General features: G+C 26.0%; 1 protein-coding gene and 1 non-coding gene across 2 annotated transcripts; both read left to right on the forward strand.

Annotated features, from left to right (window-relative positions):
* The first annotated feature begins 6,451 nt into the window (after positions 1 to 6,451).
* On the forward strand, positions 6,452 to 6,570 carry LOC135929199 (5S ribosomal RNA). The gene has a single exon (XR_010572514.1). It is a non-coding gene; the product is annotated as a 5S ribosomal RNA (ribosomal RNA).
* A 15,659-nt stretch (positions 6,571 to 22,229) lies between these two features.
* Positions 22,230 to 23,351, forward strand: LOC135928801 (ATP-dependent DNA helicase PIF1-like). The gene has a single exon (XM_065465265.1). The coding sequence runs from the start codon at positions 22,230 to 22,232 to the stop codon at positions 23,349 to 23,351; it is 1,122 nt and encodes a 373-aa protein (XP_065321337.1).
* Positions 23,352 to 23,776: the final 425 nt, after the last annotated feature.

Raw genomic sequence — 23,776 nt, forward strand, 5'->3', positions numbered from 1 at the left:
AGTATAAGAATTCAGAAATTTGATTTGCTGTCTAAACCCATTTTCATGATGATTTTTTATACTTAGATATTTATTATTACTCACAAATGTTTATCTCTCTAATAATATTTCTTGAAGTCAATATATGATCATATGAACGTTGCAAGCTGCTCAAGCTGCTAAACTTTTAGTAGCGCCCTTCTTTTACTAGATGAGGTTCCCAAATTAGCGTGCTATCTTTTTTCGATAATTATATCTAATAGCGTGCTAGTTTTTTCCAATTATTTATATTTTTAGCACGCTCTTTAGTAGTTTCAAAAAACAAAATGTAATTATACATAAAAATTTAAATATGATATCATAATTAATTTTAATTTTGATGAATTTGAAATTTTTGAAGATCGTTGCTCAAAATATTTTTTAAAATTAAAAATCTTCAAATTTCACGTTCTTCAAAGATATCTATCTTAAAAGATCGTTACTCAATATTTTTTTTAAATATTATTCTACGATGTTCAGAGATCATTATCTAAAAATCGTTGCTCAAAATATTTAAAAATAAAAGATCTTAAAATTTTACGATCTTCAAAGATCTTACTTAAATTTTTAAAATTTTTTGTTCAACTCTTAAAAAAAGTCACTACTTCAATTAAAAAATATCAATTAGTCTTTTTTTTTGGAAAATATACTTAAAAATAAAAAATTTTATAATCCACATTTTATTAATTCATAATTTGATATTTGTCACTTTCTATGTGACTTGTTAAATTTGACAGATAGTGTAGTGACAATCTATTCTTTTGATGTAATATCCAGTAAATTGCTCAAGCGCCAAATTGAAAATAATGGATAAAATTTATACTGTCCAAAATTTAATCTTGGGATAGGTCTAATGCCTATTTTGGATTTAGTCCTGAAAAATTTTCTAATGGAATTGAAAACGCGAGCAAGGATTATATGAAAGATGTCTTTGATATTTTAGAGAGAACTTTAAAAGAAAAAGTATAGTTAAAATATATAAAATAAAATTTAATAATAATAGTATCCTAAATATCGAAATAGAACAGAGAATTTTAACATTAGAAAGGTATTTGTTTTATAATATTGACAGATGTATACAAAGATTTCTTGAATATGTTACAAAAATATTTTTTATCCCACCTAATATAATAGAAGAAAAAATTGATATTAATTATAATGAATACAATAAAGTAGAAGAGCTGAATCAACAAATAGAAACTATTTTTGAAGAAATTAAACAGGTTCTCATATTTTACTTAATATATACCTTATAAAAGGAAAAAATAAAAACTATAGATATGCAACATTTACTCAAAAAAATTTTGATCATGGAGGAAGAATATAAAGAAATTGAATATAAATTAAAAGCAATAAGTTTGGATTCCAAATCATAGTTCAAGAATATTTTGTTATATAATAGTATATATGAATTATATCCTGTATGTATCATCTTAATAATAGACAATTATTTATTAAATTTTAATAGTAAAATATTTGATAAATTTAAATACAAACCTATAATTAGTTTGTATTTAAATGAATTAGATTAAACCTTGACACTAGTTACTATAATATGGAATGCCTTGTTATTTACAATTAAATGTAGTATTTAGCATAACCAACAACTAATATAACTTATGTTTTTGTTAGATTTTTGCACAGTTGCTTGGCCCAACCCATTAAACTTTGCCCTGGGTGTCATAATTTTACAAAAAGTCTGACTTAGATCTTATTTGTACTCCATTTCTAGCCATCATATTTTTATATCATTTTTTTGCAATGTCAATTAAGGCTCTTATATCCCATCTTAAAATACAAAGTATTAAGCATGTTATAATTTATATTAAAATGGTATTAATCAAAGCAATAGTTTGAAATTTAAAAAAATATATCAAAATTATTAATCCCAAAATAACTTATTAAAGTTTTACAAAATATTGATTTATAAGCATTGCCTGCTTTTTTAAGTAGAAATTGTCTGACTCAATTGTTTATGTTCAAATTGCTTTGTTACTATTTTGCTTGTGCCCGGCATTATAAATTTTTTTAATTTGACTGTCCTGGCCAATGGACGGAGGCTTTTGGATATGCTAGAAAAGCTTTATATTTCTTGTTTTATGTAGATTTATATTATTTCTTGATGAAAATATTTAAATAGTTAGTTTTTTAAAATTCTTCTGGCTTAATATTATATTGAGTGAGATATATGTTTTATATTATTAAATTAATTTTTTTTTTTTGATGAAAAATTGTTATTGAAATTAAATAAGATTGGGTGAAAATAAGATATTGGTGTCTTTCAAAAAGGATTCATACTTAGGTTGAAAAAAAGTATATAAAATTTACAATGAAAGCAGGAATATATTGATCACCATATAATGTTTTACCTAAAATGAAAATGATTTCTTGGTGAATTTATTTATAATTGTTTATTTGTAATATGCTTAGATTGCAGATATTTTTATCAAAAAAATTTAAAGGTGACAAATGACAGAATTATTTTATATTTCATTTATTTTTTTTAAATTAAATTTATAACATTTTTGTTAGAAACATGGCAAGATTGAGAAAATTATTTTTATAAATTAAAATGAAGAATTACATTTATATTAATTTTGGTAATTTTTTTTTTTTCGTTTTTGTGTGTTTACAAAAATATTAACTTTTAATATAAATTTTAGGTTAAATATTTTTGAATAAGGAAAATAAAATAATGCAACACAAGGTTACTTAAATTGAATAATAAAGTAAGAAAGAAATCAAAAAGTTTTATACCAAACAATGACAATTTTAATAATTATTACTGTAACCAAGATGACATCCCCAGCTGATTTACATTGATGTACACTTTTAATGAATGAATTGTCAGTTTAGGTATATTATATGTCATTGGTACCAAATTATTCAAATAAGATCTTATAAATTTATGAACAAATTAAAATTTAATTTACAAATACCATCCAATGACCTAATATAAATATTTCTATTATATAACTATAATTCATTAACACTAAAATTTTGATATATTTATTTCCAACAATTTGTCAAAATTAGAAAAATATTAAAAAATTAGTCATATTTTTCATTTAAGTATTTATCTTGTGCTATCTAATTTGTATAAATGGATTATAAAATTTGGAAATCTTTAAAAATATTAGACAGTTATATTAACTCGTTGGCATAGTGAATTATGTAAATGAAATTTTTCATACTATATTTCAAGTACCCCCCCCCCTCCCTTCTGTATCATAACCTGGTAATAAAAAAGTGGGAGATTTGTTTTCAAATAGCATCATAGTTATATATTAAAATCAGAAAAATAAATTTTTTGTCTCATAAGAACCCTCAAAACCACTTTATTCGACAAACCATCGGTTTGGGGCTACTAGGTTCTAAAATGATTCTACTAAAACTTTTAGAGAAAAAATAATCAAAACAGAGTATGTTTAAGATATTAAAAACGGAGTATATTTAAGAATTCAAAAAAACGGAGTATTTTATTTGTGAGAATTTTCATATTTCTTACAATTTACTATTAAATCAAATAATAGACAATTAATCTGCTTGAATATGTCGAGCATCTTACTCTATAAGATTTCATGCTTTTATTGCAACTAGTGTTGTTAAACGGCTCAATTTGAACCATTTTTAAAAACGGCTAACTCATTATTTTAGTCAAAAAAATATTAAACAAGACTGAAGATTTTGATCATAGATAGCACAAAAGGTTTATACATCTATTACCGAAGCCTCCAGGCTTAGGAATTATTTTTATGGCTAAAATATTGAGTTAGCCGTTTTTAAAAATAGTCTCAAATCAAGTCGTTTAACAACAATAATTGCAACACGTGTGATTTATAAGAAACTCGTGATCTTTTAAAAAAGACATGGTCCTTGTATATGAAATAAATTATGATCTCGGAAATTTATGTGATCCAATAAAGAGGTAAAATGTTACTTAAAACTTTTGAATAAATAAACTTAGAATTTGTATTGCATCAAAAAATTTCCACCCAATATCCAGAAAATCATTTATTTATTATTTTTTTAATAAAAAAAATATCTATAATTACGCCAATTGAACTAAAAAAGTATTCGATTCTTAAAACATTTGAGTAATGAAACTTTGAATTATTATTACATCAAAAAATTTCCACCAATATCCAGATTATTCTTCTATTCATTATTTTTTATTAAAAATTTCACCGTGATTCAGTGAGTTACCAAATTTTGTTAAATTACAATCCATATCAAGGAAATCTGTAGTATATACTTTCAATGGAATTAGTTAGTGTTGTGAACGAAGTTCGTTTTTTTGAGAAAAACGATGAACGGCGTTTCTTTTATTTTTGACGAACTTTGAACGTGAACGCGTTCCTTTTTTATGACGAACGCGTTCGATAAAAAATGTATTATTTATATTTTTTTAATCGGCTGTGTATTTCCTTTTCACATTTCAATTTTTTTAACACATAGTTTATTAATTTGAATATTATTTTTATATTTTAATTTAATAGATTAGCATAAGTATGGATATTATTATTTAATCCTCATCATCTGATTCTGAAAATCCAAAATTAGATGTAATATCATTTCTATGGCCAAATATGATAAATGTTTTACATTAACATCCTATATTGAAGGAACTAATCCAGTGCTTACCAAGTGTAAAATGTGGCTAAAAAGTATTATATTGTCAAAATCTTCAGGTTCCAATTTAAAACGACATTTGATTTTAATATTAATTATATGATATAACTAAGTTATAAATCATTAAATTTGATGAAATAATGCATTTGGGATATTTGACCCCAACAATAATGATAGTTATTTTAAAATTAAAAAAATTAGAGGCCTCAAATATGGTCAACTATTGATAGACGCCGTACTAAATGGGATTAATAAAAGGTATTAAACCTATTTTCTCAATTAATCACATATATTTTATTTTTTTTAAAGATTTGAACATATATTAGGATCAATATGTTCTTTCTGCAATTATATATCCAGCATTCAAACTTCAATGGCCATGGATAAAACTTCCACAGAACGAACCTATTAAAAATAAACTTATAGCGTCATTGAAAAAAATGCTTTGAAAACCCTAGAAAATTGTTAATTTCGAGATATCCTTTTTTTTGTCGAGAGTAGAGAATGGATTGGAGGTGGATAACTTATCTCAATTTTTTGCAAATAACAAAACAATATATTTTTAATTAATTCTCCACGTTAAAAGAGCTGTTTATTAAGTATAATACCGCAATCCCCTCATATGCCCCTGTAGAGCGCGTTTTTAATATAGCTAATGCCGTATTAACTGCCAAGTATTCCTGTCTATCAGATAAATATTTTGAAAACAATTGTTATTAAAATTTAATAAAAAAAATTTTTTATAAATAAAAATATCTTTTTATTCGCTATATTTTATTTATAATTATATTATCAAAGTAAAATTATATTATTTTTTAACACGGCTAAAATATATTGTATTAAAAAATATAAGTTTATTATTTATATTAAAATATTTATCATAAAATTTTGAACGGTTTTATGAACTTTTTTTGAACACGAACTTGAACGCGTTCGATTTTTTTAGAAATGTTTACAGCATTAGAAATAGTTAATAATTTTATTTTATTAACTTAAATTTTAAAAATTAATTTTTGTTTAACATTCATAGTAGTGAAGAAATTAGTGAAGATGAAATAGATTAGGCAATTATATATTAGGCACTTAAAGAATAAATTTTAATATGAAATCATAGTTTTAGTTCAAGATAATTAGTTATAAAATTATTATTTTATAAATTTTTCAATTAAACACTTTCATTAAATATATGACATGTTAAGAACAAAAGAAAGATAGCGTTTAGAAATTTCTAATTGTTTTATGATATCACTTGATATTTTTATATTTAATTTAAGTATAACATTTTTATATATGCTAGATGGCGTAAATAATATTTTTTTAAAAATAGTACAAATGTAAATTAACGCGATATAATATAAATAAATAAAATGTTTTAAATCATGCCATGAGGCAAAAAACTAAAATATATATATATCATAATAGAAATGATATTATTATATTTAATTATTAGCAAGAGATAGGATAAATAATGATGAAATAAGACAAAATATATGTAAAATTTTTTTAATACTTTTATTATATTATTATAAAACGATAATACTTAAGCAAATAAATTTTATATAACTGAAATAGTTTATTTAGTTTGAGCGATTTGACCTGCATGTTTTTTTTAAAATAGTTCTCATATTTGTAATTGATAATTTTTTTACATGTTATTCTAATATAGTTATATATATTATGCCATTTTTTAATATAAATTTTTTTTAGAACTGAAAAATAAATTAAAATATATCGTACTTCTTAAAAACTTTACTTTAAAATAATATTGTCTATAAATAAGCATTTTAAAAGCAAAGTTGTCGATTACGACCATATCACGTTGAAAGCACCGGTTCCCTTTCGAACACCGAAGTTAAGCAACGTTGAGCCTGGTTAGTACTTGGATGGGTGACCGCCTGGGAATCCCAGGTGTCGTAATCTTTTTTAATTTTTATTCTCACATTGGTTTATTGTTGTATTTAATTTTAAATCATATCTTTTTATTGAAATTATTTATAAATAAAAAACTAAAACCTATATGAAAATTATAAATTAATTATGTAACCACGTATATTTAAAAATTTCGTAATTAGTAAATGTATCTCGGCTTTGTGTTTCAAACACATCCTTAAACTTATACTTGATATTAGAGATTTGCAAAAGTATTTTTTCTGTGTTCTAAAAACCTTCCAGCAATGCTACTTCCTATTAAGAAGCACTAGTTTCAGGAATTGCCAATATTTTTTTTGCTAATCTTGAGGGTTCAAATCTCTTTTTTGTCGTTTCCACCAAAGTAGGATATCCGTTTGAAGTATATCCTCTTCCTCAAGTGAGATCTCTAAATAAAAGTGAAACCAATCATAACAAATTCAATAATTTAAAATTTAATTGTAATTTGCAGCTTAAAATTTTGCTAAATTATATATATCAAAACTGGTTACTTTAGGATTCAAATATTTTGTTGTGTTATTAGGTACGGTACTCTCCTCTGTAACACATCCTCCCTTCTGTTGTGGTTTTATTTTGACGCGGATATTATTTATTTCAAACATTGTATTTAATAAGTAGCTAAGCGAATTTTATAATTTATTAATACCCTTTAATTGGATTCTCTTTGCTTTTGGGGAGGGTATAATCAGATTTTCATCCACATCTATGTTTATGCAAATCAAATCCAACATGCTTTCAATATGTATTTTTTAATTCATTAATTTCTTCCGACGACAACATTTTTATTTGTCGGAACTTTGGTGGTATTAAAAATGTTGAAATTTTATGGAGCATATGGATTACAAAATTTTCAATTTAGCTCTTTTCTTCATTAAATATATTTCACAATTTGTTTTCACTCTATTATATCCATATTTATTTGATTATGCTCATGTAGAAGATTATACCTAATTTTTTTTATAAATAAAGAAAAAATGTGCACAAATCCCAAAATATTTTCATACAATATAAGAACGTTCTGTAGTGTATAGACAGGCAGTTGCTCTCAAGAGCATTAGTTGCATCTTTACAAGGCTCCAAATAATCTATCAGTGTTTTTATAACCTTCCTTTCCCATGGATCCCATTTTTTTCATTATATTAAGATTAAATTAAAATAGAATAATTTTTTTAAGCTTACCCGGCTTACCATCATGATTTAATATCACGAGATTGAAAAAACAAAAAAAATCTCATCATACAATATAAGTGCTTTGTAACATCTTATGCTTTGTATTCCATTTTATATCAAAATTTTGTCGTAACGTCTAGATTAGATATCTTAGGTTGCCGATTTGTTTGAAATAAATGGTCAACAATTTAGCAGCTGCCAAAATATTGTTAATCTAGGGAGAATTTTCCAAAATAAAAGTTGCCTGGAATTCATTGCGAAGTATTGTGTTCAACATATGTGCTGAACATAGTCTTTAAATCGAAGATTTGAAAAAATAAAGGGAAAATATAGTTATCTAAATATGAATGTTTTTTATTTAGGTGTATACTGAATTTCTCAAAAATTTATAATAATATCTATCTATTAGATACATTTTATAAAATTTACCTTTCCAGCGCTTTTTTAATATTTGCTCCTTGGTCCGTTACAAAAATGAGCTTGAAAAATATTCTTGGGGAACACCAAGTTTTCATTTCTAAATAATTCTTTAAGAATATTCTCTCCCGCCTTTCTTTCCTCTTGAAATTACGAACTAAAAAGAAATTGTTTTTCTAATTTCCAATTTTGTATAAAATGGATTGATAGAGCTATGTAATCGGTGTTAGTAAAAATAAATCCTAACACCACATAACCGTAGTATACATGAGCATATGGAATTTTTTTTTATCATTTATCCAATTTTAGGAAATAATATTTCCTTAAAATCCTCAGTAACTTTGACTACATGCCTTTCTAACTGTTGAAGGGCATGAAATAATTTTTTCGACACCGTCGCCCAAATCTTTGTAAAATAATAACAAATCCAGGTCCTTGAAATGGCCTAAAAAAGATTAAAGAAAAATTTAATAAAAATTAAAATACCTAATGTCTCTAGTACAATATTCTACAAAATCGGATTTGACCTGATTTTATGGTTTTGTTTAATTTGAAAATTGTCTTTTTATGAAATAACCGGGTATTTTTTTTTATATTATCTATCAAATCTTCATAATTTTTTAGATGTTGGTGCCGAAGGAAGAAGGATGCGCCACTTTTATTATTAAATGGATTCGCAATCATTGCAGCTAATCCAATCTAGTCTTTTGTCATTTTCATCGAAAATGATTTTAAATATTTCCCACATTGAAGATTTGAGTTTATTATTATCTGAATCATTTTCATTTAACTTGTGAAAATTATTTTTTAAGATACATATTCTTTATTCATAAAATTTAAAAATAAAAATTAAATTAAAAAATATATTTTTGTCAAAAATCATGTTATAAAAAATAAAATTTATATATTGTATAAGAAAATAAAAATGAAAAGGGCTAATATAAAGATAAAAAATCATTACTAAAATAAAACAATACAATGCAGAAATATCCGTCATTCCCAAAAAAGTAAATTTGAATTTTCAATATTCAAAAAAAAAAATTTTTTATTACAATAAAAGGAAATTTTAATATACTACAAAATGACATTTTAATTTGTATAATTAAAATAAGGATGATTCATATTTTTAGTACTTTTCAATAGATTTTTCAAGGCATTTTATGTGTTCATTTCATTTGTATCCATTATAATTAGGTTAATATTTACGTTAGAAGTTATGACTTTATTTCGGAATGGTATTTTAATTTATAATAACTTTTCTTCTTATGTTATGTGCATTTACAATTGTTTGTAAATCTTTATTGATTTTGCTATATAGAATTCATAGCTTATTGTTCAACCTAAATACTGATTCTTGATCATCACATTGAGTTGCATATCTAAATTTTTTTTATATAAATTGAATATAATTATTTTTAATATCATTTTAACATTATCTATAACTTGTCTATATATTTTTATTAGTTTATATTTAAGTTTGATTTTAAGAATTTTGATTTACCAGGTAAAGAAGGCTTGAATAAATTTTTTCTACAATCATGGTTTTTCGGTCCTTACCTGGGACACCATGTAAAATATACACAAATCTTAGAATTTCCGAGTTTATTTTAAAATAACTAAAAATTATAAGTCTATAAGTTAAAAGTGTTTTGGATCTATATATATATATATATCATGTATAATTTGAATAAATAAGTTAACACGAAGGTTATCAGTGGCGTCGCTAGGAAGGGCGCAGGGGCTCGAGCCCTCTAAAGAATTTGAATAGCCCCTGAAGCAAAAAAATTTATTTTTAATGGCTCCTTAATATCCCCTTGGACTAAAAATAAATTTTTTTGATTGCCCACTGAATGATTTCTTTTATAATTCCATTAAGTAATATGATATAATTTTATTATTTAGAAATTAACAAGACTATTTAAATTTTTATTAAATGAATATTATTTTAATTATTAGATTAGATTAAAAAGTATAAATTATATTTTCACTATGTCAGCTAGCAATCAAATTCTGTATTAAAAATATAATAACAATAACTCACTAAATATTAATTTAGCTTTAACAGTTGAAGTTTAATTGACTTTTATTATCTATATTATAATTTTCCGATGTCCTCACTACGTCATCGTGACGTCATGTCATCGCTACGTCATGTCATCGCTACATCATGTCATAGTTACGTCATGTCATTCGTACGTATTTATTTATTTTTTATTTGTTTATTTATTTTATACAAACAGATGATCCTATAATTTAAATTTTCTATGCAACTGTAGGAGGCCATATTAAAACCAAAAAGTAATACATTATTTACTAAATATTACAAATTATTAATATTTTATATCTCTAAGCTTGGGAAATTTTTTCAAAATTAATGCAACTGTAGGAGGCACAATATTAGGAAGCATATAATTAAGAAGCATATAATTATAAAAAAGTTTATCAAGCCCAGCTCAACCCTTAATAATTTGTTAAAGATATTCCCATGTCCATTGATCAAGTCTTGAGTTTATACCAATGCTTATATATAGGAAAGTAATACATTATATACTAAATATTACAAATTATTAAGAAAGCCCATCAAAAATGATGGGGAATGAGATTTTTATTCATTTTTTACGATAATGTCATGCCAGGTCCAAGCTCATAATATTAAGAAGCATATAATTATAAAAAAGTTTATTAAGCCCTCAACCCTTAATAATTTGTAATAGATATTCCCATGTCAGGTGCAAGCTAATATAAATTTTGAGGTTTCATGCCCAGTCGTATCCAATATAATTTTGAAAATTTTTTCCCACCTCGGAGATAGTTAAATTTTTAATTGATTTATCATAAAATGTAAAAAAAAACATAAATTATATTAGGGCAGACATTATTTTGTCACAATTCTCTAATAAGTGCTTTGTTCAGGCTTTCTCAGTTTCCCTTATTACCAATTCACATGATTTTTTTCAAAATTAGTACAACTGTAGGAGGCCATATTAAAACCAATTGTCAAAGTAATACATTATTTACTAAATATTACAAATTATTAATATTTTATATAGAAATTCATAACTGATTTATTTCAATAAATTTAATATCTCTAGGCTTGGGAAATTTTTTTCAAAATTATTATGGGTTGGACTAGGCTTAAAAAATATTTCTCGAAATTAATATTGGCTTGGTTTTCAAAAATTATTAGGGATTGAAATGGGCCTGAGAAATTTTTTTAAAATTATTAAGATCTTGGATGCTTGGAAATTTTTTCCAAATATTGTAGGCTTGAACCTATATTGAGATTTTTTAATGTTAAATGTTAGTCTTATGTTAATATTTTTATAAAGTATTATATTTAAACTCAAAGAATAGTTTTCAGGAACATACAAAATGTAGACTGACTATGCTATGCCGACAACATATGTATCCCTACTAAAGATATCACTAACATTCATTATTTTAATAACAGTCTCAAATAGGAAAAATCAAAATTAGAAAAATACTAAAATTCTCTTTTCCTTTCTTTCCCTTTTAATTTCCCTATTTTATTTCCATTTAATTTTCTCTTATTTCCCTACCTCAGGCTACACACTCCAGCCAAAGGCTGGGCTTATCAAAAAATAAATATCATTCAATTCTTAATTCAACTCATATTCAAGCAAAAAATTATACTGGGTCATATGACGTGAAGCCTAATAAAATCTACCAAATGCAAAATAAAGTTATTCATCTATATATACTAAAAATGCTTATACTTTTTCATTTTAGAATACATCTATTTTAGCTTCTGATGGATGATATTCCCACTATTTCTAGAAAGGTTAACCATCCTTGCTGATTATTTTGTATAACGCACAAAAAAATATACATAGTACATATTTTTATTATATTTTATATATGATTTAATATCTATTCCAAAAAATCGAATATTTTTTTATAATTTAAATAAATTTATATTATTTTAAGCATCCTACGTATTTTTTAGACTCTCCATATTCTCGGGCCGCACAATATACCCTTTTATCTCTGGTGAATATTTTGTCTAACTGAAAATTATACAAAGTACATTTTTAAAATTTAACTAAATTAATATAACATTTTTAAGGATCCTACTTTTTTAAAGCTTACCATTTTGTCGGATCCACCATTGCTCTATTATTCCTGCTGATTATTTTGTATAATGCTCAAATAAATATACATAGTATATTATTTTTATATATGATTTTATATATATTCTAAAAAATCACTATATATTACAAAATTTATTTTTATTCAATTTAAATTATACATTTATTCTTAAGGTTCCTACCTTTTTAACAATACTCCTTTTTATTCTTTCAATAAAAAATACCAAACGGGGTTTTCTTTTTTATATTTATTCCAAGAAAAATAAATATTACGGTATATATATATTATTTTAAATTATTCTATACCTATCACAAGGATCCTATTTTTTTTAAAGTTTGCCAATTGGTCTCTCCGAAAGGTATTTTATTTTATTCCTACCTTGAAATTTATTTTTACTTTATAAAACTATCCCCATCTTATTTCCTCTTTAGAATTGTTCAAATATTGATATATCAGCCATTAATAATGCACAAATGCAAAATATACCTTTAGAATATCATAATAGGCTTGATAAGTCCCCCCCCCCCCAAATTTTTTTGAGGATATCCCTCCAACTATTAGATATATGCATCTAATTTTGACCCATCTACTGGTTTACAGAATTTTAATGTTCGTTTTATTTCAATAATAATGTTTATTTATATTTTTGCCTGATTTCTTTATTTGTCTAGGCTAACCCAACCTTAATCCCTCACATTGCTACAAAACATGATGAATCTATTAAATATAAGCAAATAAAATAATGACAAATAAACAAACGCCATGCCCGTTCTAGAGCTACTGGTAGCCAAAATAATAAAAAACTATGCTTGCGGGCTCGGGCCTTATTTTATTTAAAATAATTGGGTTCGGGCCGGGCCGGGCCTAGTATTTTTTAAAAATATTCGGGCCGGGTCGGGTCGGACTTTGGAATTTTTTTTTAAATATATCTAAATTTATCAATTTTATATTGAATTTTTTATGTAAAATAAAAATATTTGATTTTATTTATTGAAACTAAACGACATATACCATATGTCTTTTATTTTGAGTAATTATAAAAATTAATTTCTATATTTAAATAAATTCAGGCCGGGCTGGGCCGATAAATTTTTTTTAAAAAAAATCGGATTCGGGCCGGGCCGGCAAAACCTTTTAAAAAATTTCGGATTTGGGCCGGGCCGGCTAAACTTGTATAAAAAAAATTCGGGCTGGGCTTGAAAAATTAGGCCCGATGCAAATCACTAATTTCTATCACCACTACCACAATCCCTATGCCATCTCTGCCTATTTTATAACAAATATAAGCATTCAATTCCGTACTATCATTCACTTCACTAGGAGTTATTATAAATATTACTTTATCCGATTCTGAGAAACTTTCATGATTATTTAGAGGAATTTCAAACTTGAATGTGCAGTACGGCCATTTTCATCAACTTTATTAATGGAAAAATATGCAGTAGTTCTGTCGTGGCCTTTATAACAATTCTTACTATCTTTTTATAGTTGAGTTAACATTGTCGTTCATGATTCTATTTTAGAGGGGGCTACCAATGCTGACATTAACAGAAATATCATTTTGCGTTCTTCATTTACCAGTATCCCAAGGCATATGCATATGACTCATCATTATCAGGACGTATTGCGTTTTGTACACTGTTTTGGTAATCCGTGATTACTTTCATCTACAACCCTAAATGATATGAAATTGTACATTAATTATTTCCTTTCCAGACAACCTTCTAGATTTATTTTGTGGCTTTTCTCATCAAAAATAAAAATGTCAATAAGGATTTGCTCTTAATTTTATCAAATACACAACATAACAATTATTTCTCATTATTTTTTAAAAAAATTAGCCTAAATTTATATGTCATTAAAAATTATTTTCTTAAAAAATATATATATATAATTTACATATAAGTTTCATTAGTGTTTAATGGCATTTTTGTTATTTAAATAAATAGCATTTTATTTTTACTTAACATAAAATATAGACAAATAATTTGGGAAACAAGACATACATTAAATTTATCCGAAATAACTCTATCTCTATATAATAAACAACAATTTATTTTTTATATATAATTATAATTGATCATATTATCAAAAAGTATAAGAGTCGGTTATTTTTATTTTATTTGTCATGATTCTCTAATAAGTGGTTTGCCCAGGCCTTCCCAGTTTCTCTTAATACGGAATTCACATGTTTTTTTTTACATCTTAAACTAATTGGTAAATCAGATAATTCCCCTTCATGTGATGATAAATCAATTAAAAATTTATCTACCTCCAAGGTGGTAAAAAATTTTCAAAATTATATTGGATACGACTGGGCATTGGAACCTCAAAATTTATATTAGCTTGCACCTGACATGGGAATATCTTTAACAAATTATTAAGGGATGAGCTGGGCTGGATAAACTTTTTAATAATTATATGCTTTTTAATTTGTGAGCTTGGATCTGGCATGACATCTATCGTAAAAAAATGAATAAAAATCTCATTCCCCGTCATTTTTGATGGGCTTTCTATTAGTTTAAATTATTATTTAACCCTAATTAAATAAATATAATCATATATTATTTGAAAATTAACAAATTTAATATTGTAATTAGCCTATTCAAAATGACTAATCAACTGTATATTTATTTTGAAATTTTATTATCATACCTTAAAAATATTTTCAAGGTTCAAATAAGTATAAGAGATTTCTTTATAAAAAGTAAGTAGAATATAGTTTATAATCCTCTGCTATATACAGTTGTTTATACAATATTAGATATAATGTCACTTTTATAGACGTATTTGAGATATGACAGTTATATAATATATTACAGTAAATATTATAATAAATTTTACTAATAAATGGTTTTAATAATAAATGTAATAACAAATTGCATTCAAATAATAAACGCCATCTATTTAGTTATAAATAGTTTTTAAAATTAAACATTTTATTACTCATCCTGCAATAGATGTAATAAATTTGATATCTTTTCTTCTCTTTTTTTACGTGTTTTTAGGAAAGCTATTTTTTTCTTTTCTTTTTCGAAAAACAGTCTTGAGTTAAATTTTTAATACAAGTATAATTTTGATATTATTACAAACTACTATTATTTAAGATATATACCAAGGTGGTGCGGCAATATATAATATCTTATTGTTTCATCATATCATTCTGATCCTTATTTTTTAGTTAGAAAATGTTTCATTTCTAATATAGCATTGCCGTGTCACCAAGCTTCAATATATATGCATAATTATTTCTTCCAAAGATTTTTAGTGCTTTTATTTTATCAATTTATCCAACATAATCTGATATTAGTTTACATCGTGAGTGTCATGGCTATTACTGCTAATTAACCAGCATCTATTATTTGTATTGCTATGTAATTTAAGATTACTATAACGGCTGAGAGCATATAATTGCATATTTTAGATAAACAAGATCAACTGTGTTGTCGTTTATATACATCATTTAAAATGGAAGATAATCTTTTAGAAATTTAATATCTCACAATAATTTTCTCGATTACTTATCTAGCTTCAATAATGTTATCTAACTAAGAGGAAGCTCTAACCACCTATAGTTTTATGATTTGGATTGGTCGTTTATACTCTCTCCTACAAAAATTGTTGATTTGGTTTAGGCCTATAAATTTTTCCTCATTAGTCGATTCTATAAAACATTGTCTAAAATGGAAAAGAATTATACTAGTTTGATAACCTTTTGTCAATGTAAGTTTTCTAAGAATTATAATATTGCACTATGTGATTTTTTATATGCTAGTTAATTTTGTATGCGTCTATATATATAATCCTCAAAAAATGTCAATCAAATTTAGCCAATAGTTTTCTTTTAAATATTATTTGTCCAATCAAAATGATTATAGCAGTCACAGTCACAACTGTGACATTATATAGTCAATTATTTTACCCTGATAATAGTCAATTATAATTTTGTTAATATATTATGTAATATTCAACTTCTTTATTAATTATTGGACGTTTGTCCTACTTAAATAGGGAGTGATTCTTAATAATATTTAATTAATATTAACAAATTCGGAAGTATTTAAGTTATGTTAAATTCTAGTTTTAATCTCCATGTTATTTAGCGCCATCTATAATATTATATTTTATTTTATAGCATTATATTTCTAAGTTGAAATGTAAATATTTTGTCTTAATTGATGTCAAATATATATAGTTCTTTCTATATATCTATAATTTATCTATCTATCTATCTATCATAGCAATTTTAAGCCAATTTAGATCATATTAGCAAAATGGATTTAATCTCCTATAAATCATGGAAAGCATTTCAGAAGTATTTTAAGGCAATAGGCAGGAAGGAACATTAGTATGAAAAAAATGTTTGCAGATAATCCTACAAGAGCTAAGGAATTCAAATCTATAATATATATATTCAATAAAAATCATCATAGCTTAAAGATATCAAACACGCATTCATAAACCAAATCGAACCGCCATTTTCAAAAAAAGAATTTCAATACAAAAAACAATTACAAAACATATAATAATATAATAATTACAATAATTGATATTTTTTTTAACAGACACAACATCGAGCAAAACCTTCAATCATCAGTAAATAATTATATTTTTTAACAGACACCACATCGAGCAAAACCATATACTTTCAATTTACACATCTTAATCTTGAAGATACTGAAAATCAAGAACAAGTTGGTTGAACATTACATATACTTACGTTTTATCTGAGCATCTTATTTTATATTTGAAAATTCATTTATCTATTCTATTTTACCCACGTTAAGTGGCAGATTTAGGGAAGTTAAAATTTTTATAAATACTATTTTTTAGATTCCTGCACAAAAAACAAACTTACATAATAAATACATATAATATTAGATAAGTTTTTTAAGGTTATCTCATAGGCAATGTAAGTTAAAATTTTTATAAATACTATTTTATTATTTTTTTTAGATTCCTACACAAGATACCATTCAACAAAACCAAACAATGGAACGTTTCATACTACCAAAATCTAAAGAAGGCATTATTGCTTCAACAAGAGTAAATTTTATATTTTTATGATGTGATTCCGAAATATATATTTATTAGGTGAGGGGCTATTCTTATATTTTCCATTATTTTTTATAAATATGTTTATGAAGTATATATTTAGTAATTTTATTTTATGTCCACAATAATAAATATTTTAAATTAAACTCTTATTTTTAATAAATGGAGTAATTCTTATATTTTTAAATTTTAATAATAAATCAACATAAGGAGAAAGCTAGAAAGAGACAGGCACTTTGTCGTATCAAGAAAAGGAACGAGCAAAGTCTTGTTCCTACAACATCCAACCATCTTGAAGATACTGGAAATAAACAATTTGCTTCAACATCCAATCATCTTGAAGATACTGAAAATCAAGAACAAGTTGAACATTACTGTGGGCCATTAAAATCTATTTTATTATTTTTTTTAGATTCCTACACAAGATACCTTTGGTGCAATATCTAAGTATAATTTTTTCAGTGATCCTATAGCATTAAAAACAAATCAAGTTAAAAATTTTAATTTATGACAATAAATAAATTTATTTAAATTAGATTCCGCAAATCATATTGCCGAAATGTGCCATTCAACGGACTCTTAATCTACCCAAATCAATAAAAACAAACGAAGTAAAAAATTTAATTTATGTTATCAAATAGATTTTTTTAAAATTAGATTCCACGATATATATTACCTAAATGTACCATTCAGCAGAATCTTAATCTACCAAAATCAATCAAAATAAACCAAGTTAAAAATTTTAATTTAAGTTAACAAATAAATTTATTTAAATTAGATTCTACGAATCAACAGAATCTTAATCTACCCAAATCAATAGAAACAAACGAAGTTAAAAATTTTAATTTATGTTATAAATTTTTTTAAATTAGACACTACCAAAATCTACTATTCACCAAAATCTTAATCTACCCAAATCAATAAAAACAAACCAAGTTAAAAATTTTAATTTATGTATAACAAATATTTTAATAAATATAAATTTCTGAATCACATCTCATAAGATAGATAAGAAAATTTTTGATTTATCCATCATCAGGGGTTATTCAAAATTTATTATTTATTTATGAAGTATATGGTTATTAATTTTAATTTATGTCCACAATAAAAAATATATTTCATCAACTAATAAAAAAGAAAATTCTTATTTCACTATCATCTTGACGGGCAAAATATAAGATAAAATAAGTATGTGCTACATAATCGTAATTACCCATGGAATATTTTAGAAAAAATTATTATAAGCCTGGCATATGTTTACATCAGAGCCGGTGTATTGATTGTGAAATCAATACCCATTGTAACTTCAATACCGAATTGATATCATTATAGATTCAATACCGTAGTGATATATTGCTATTGTAGAATCAATACCGTATAGATTTTTAAGATGTTTGCATCGCTTCAAATATATTGGCGACCATTAAAATTATAAAATATTTATTTATTATATATTTTTTCATCGCTTTATAAATATTGGCGGCCATTTTCGATTTGTAAAAATTTTATTTAAAATAGATTTAATAGTTTTAAATATATTAAAATGATATATGATTTTCTATTCTTTTATATAATTTATCAGGGAATTTATTTATTTTACAATTCTTGATATCCTATATATTTTATATTTGTTTACTCATTATTTGTAATTTGTGAAGTGCTATATAATTGTTGATTCAAAGTTTTATAAATGATATTATAATTCAAATAAATTAAATGGACCTTATTGATTGAGTTTATAAAATTTTGTGATTCATATATAAATGTCGAATCAAAGATTTATAAAAATCAATAACGTATTGATTTTTGATGGTATTGATTTTACAATTACATCGGGTCTGCAGGTCTCTGAATAATCACAAAAATATTAAATTATATGTATAATTTTAGCAGGCCTCAAATTTATTTTAGATAAATATTTCTGCACAACAATAATTAGTACAAGAACATTATTGTGGATTACTCAACACTAAGTGCGATTATTGCGATTCTCTAAATTTTTTATTGGAAAAACCCACAGATGGCAAATTTAAGAATTGCTGTCATAAGGGTAAAGTTAAGATACCATCAATCCGATATAATCCTTTTTTACAAGACCTTTTATCTAATCCTAACAATGAATTTCATTCAAACTTTATGAAATATATAAGATCTTATAATAGTTAACTTGCGTTCGCATCCATGGGAGCACAGATTTCTAATAGTTTAAACCCAGGCCCATATTGTTTTAGAGTTCATGGGCAAATTTATCACCGAACATCTCATTTATATCCTTCCACTGGGATGCCTCCTAAATTTGCACAACTATATGTCCTTGAGACCACCCAGGCTGTTAATGGCAGGTTACACATGAAAGAAAATTCTGGTTGCAATGAGGATCTCTTAAAAATATTAGATATTTTAATATGACAGAATAACCCATTTTCTATTAGTTTTAAAACCTTGGGAGAAATTGAGAAAGAAGAAAAAAATAGGGCTATTCAAGAAAATCGTCCAGTTCAAAAAATCAATATGATTTTTCGTGCAGATCGCTCAAGTGACAAGCGAAGATATAACATTCCTAATATAGATGAAGTAGCTATGATTTTTACAAATGATGATGGTGAACCCCCATTTAAACGGGATATCAAGGTCTATCCTCGAGTTGATGGTAGTAATCTGATAAATATAAATATATTAAGCCCTAATCTTGATCCAATGGTATATCCTCTATTATTTCCTTTTGGTGACCCTGGTTGGAAACCAAATTTAAAGGGTGAAGATACAGGGCGTACAAGGGCAAATATCTCACTACTACAGTTTAAAATATTTAGATTAGCAATTCGTGAAAATGAATTCAACCCAATCCTTTTTGCTGGGAAATTATCACAACAATATATTGTTGATTCCTATTTACAGGTGGAGGCGAATAATTTAAATTTTATTAGATAAAATCAGCCAAAATTACGAGTAGATGAATATTCTGGATTAATGGACTACTTGGAAACAAAGTCAAACAATATAATTCCCGGCAAAGCAGTAATATTACCATCATCTTTTCAAGGTTCTCAAAGAAATATGCGAGAACGCTATCACGATGCAATGGCCATTGTGCTCAAATTTGGCAAACCTGATTTGTTTATTACTTTTACATGCAATCCTAATTGGCGTGAAATTAAGGAAAATCTATTTCCCGGTCAAAGTCCTACAGATAGACCAGATTTAATAGCCCATGTTTTTAAATTGAAATTAAATGAATTATTGTTCGATATAAATAAAAAAAATTTATTTGGTAAATCTATGGCTTTTATATATACAATCGAGTTCCAAAAAAGAGGGTTGCCTCATGCCCATATACTTATTATTTTAAACGATGATAGCAAAATTGAAAAATCTCAAGCTATAGATAAATTTGTTTGTGCCGAAATGCCAGATAAAATTCTCGATCCTAAACTTTTTCAGATTGTTACCCATTTTATGATACATAGTCCTTGCGGGATATTTAACCCCAAATCGCCTTGCATGGAAAATGGCATATGTACCAAAAAATTTCCGAAGGATTTTCAAATGGAAACAAGACCAAATATTGATGGGTATCCATATTATAAAAGGCGAGATAATGGTATTACAATTCTTTCCGGTAAACCTACGGATAATCGTTATGTTATTCCATATAATCGATATCTAATGTTAAAATTCAATGCTCATATTAACGTGGAAATTTGTACATCTATTAAATCGGTAAAATATATCTTTAAGTATATTTATAAGGGCTATGACTGTACTAATGTTGACATTAATGTTGCTTCAAATATAAATATTCATGACGAAATTAAATCACATTTAAATGCGCGATATGTGAGTGCATGTGAATCAATGTGGAGATTATTAGAAAATAATATGCATGACCGCTCGCACGCTGTTATTCGCTTAGGAATTCATTTACCTTTACAACAGCCAGTATATTTCACTGCTGGACATGAAAGAGATGCTTTATTGAGATCAGAAAATAAACATACTACTTTAACGGCATGGTTTGAGTTAAATAAGACAGATCTAAATGCTAGACAATATCTTTATAGGGAAATACCTTATCATTATGTGTTTACAAATTACCATTGGAAACTAAGAAAAAAACGATTAAATGTAATTTCGAGAATGTATTCCGTTCATCCTAATTCTGGTGAACGATTCTTCCTTCGATTATTATTACTTCATGTTTGCGGGGCTACAAGTTTTGATTATTTAAAAACTATTAATGGAATTTTAATGAGTACTTTTAAAGAGGCAGCTATTAAAAGAAATTTGTTATCAGATGATAAAGAGTGGGAATCATGCTTAGAAGAGGGATCAATATATCAAATGCCGTCGCAACTTCGGAGTACTTTTGCCTTTATCTGCATTTTTTGTCAGCCTGAAAATCCTGCATATCTATGGAATAGGTTCAGATTTATGATGATTGAAGATTATTTGCGTCAATATTCAGAAGTAATTGCAATAAACATGGCTTTAATGGACATTGAAAACGTTTTTCTTGATCATGGTTTATGCTGTCAAAGTTTTGATCTTCCTTCATTTACAAAAATCCCCCCAAAACAACATTATGATGCCCATGTTGAAGCTGCCGATTCAATCGAGCGTATATCTAAATTAAACCGATTACAAAAATATGCTTTTGATTTAATTATACAAGCGATTGAATTAGAAAATATTCTAGAAAGATATTTCTTCGTGGATGGCCCTGGAGGTGCAGGTAAAACGTATCTTTACAATACCTTAATGTGTTATATAAGAGCAAAAAATCAAATTGTATTGCCTTTTGCAACCACCGGCATATCCTCTATTCTTTTAAAGGGGGAAGAACCATCCATAGCGGATTTAAATTACCTGTGCCTATCTTTGAAACTTCTACATCCCATATGAATTTACATAGTTCGCTAGCTCTAGATATTAAAAATAGCAAATTGATTATTATTGATGAGGCCACAATGATGACTAAACACGCTTTGCGATGCATTGACCGATTACTTAAAGACATTATGAAAAATTCCCACCCATTTGGCGGAAACGTAATTTTATTAGGTGGTGATTTTAGACAGACTTTACCAGTAGTGCCTAAAGGCTCCAAAGTTGATATTATAGAGTCCTGTATAAAAAGTTCATATTTATGGAGTCATTTTAAAATAATACATTTGATTGATAATATGCGTATTTCATCAAATCAAGTTGATTACAATGCTTGGTTACTTAAAATTGGAGATGGGCTATCACGCAGCAATTCTGATCTTCCTACAAATAGTGTTGAAATCCCACCTTATTTGATTGAAAATGATTCATTAATAAAATGTGTGTATGGTAATTATATAGAAATTGCTGATATAGATAGTCTTTCTACTAAAATAATATTAACCACCAAAAATAAAATTGCACTTACCCTCAACAACGATATCATTAATATAATTTCAGGCCCTATCAAACATTATTATAGTGCAGATTCCATTGAAAGCGATAATAAGGATGATATAATGAATTTTCCACTAGAATTTTTGCATTCACAAACTCCATCCGATATGCCACCTCACAAGCTAACACTTAAGGTTGGTACAATTGTTATGCTATTACGCAACTTGAGCCCAAAGAAAGGACTTTGTAATGGTACCCGTTTAATCATACGACATTTACATATTAATTTTATCGACGCTGAGGTATTGACAGGCACTAATAAGGGTTATCGAGTTTTTCTCCCACGAATAGATCTAGCTCCAAGTGACTCTCAGTTACCATTTACTTTAAAAAGACGACAGTTTCCAATAATTCCCGCTTTTGTGATTACAATAAATAAAAGTCAAGGACAAACTTTTGATCATGTAGGCTTATTCCTCCCTGAGCCCGTCTTTGCCCATGGACAACTATATGTGGCTCTTACTAGATGTAAATCTCAAAATAATATGAAAATTATGATTTTGCCATCAGAATTACAAGGAAAAATTTTAAAAATGATAAAACATTCACACAAAATATCGTATATAATGAAATCTTAAATTCATAATTTGTAAGAAATTTAAAAAAGTCACCAACTTTGTTATTCACCATCAAATCACCAACCTTACATCATCTTCAAAAACTAAACCACCTTGAGCAAAGAAAAGAGAACTTCTTCACCATCGCTACCAACAACAGTAAATTCTATTTTATCATTTCTATTTACACGTTTTATTTCAGGTTATTTACAGCAAACTACGAGCAAGAAAATCACAACATCATCTTCAAAAACGAAACTACATTGAGCAAAAAAAAGAGAACTTCCTCACCAACAACAGTATATTCTATTTTACAATTTCAATTTACACGTTTTATTTCAGGTTATTTACGGCAAACTACGAACAAGGAAATCACAACATCATCTTCAAAAACGAAACCACCTTGAGCAAAGAAAAGACAACTTCTTCACCATCGCTAAACCATC

The sequence above is a fragment of the Gordionus sp. m RMFG-2023 genome, chromosome 4 (assembly GCF_954871325.1).
Source record: "Gordionus sp. m RMFG-2023 chromosome 4, tfGorSpeb1-WG-v2, whole genome shotgun sequence".
In the NCBI taxonomy this organism is placed as follows: Eukaryota; Metazoa; Nematomorpha; class Gordioida; order Chordodea; family Parachordodidae; genus Gordionus; species Gordionus sp. m RMFG-2023.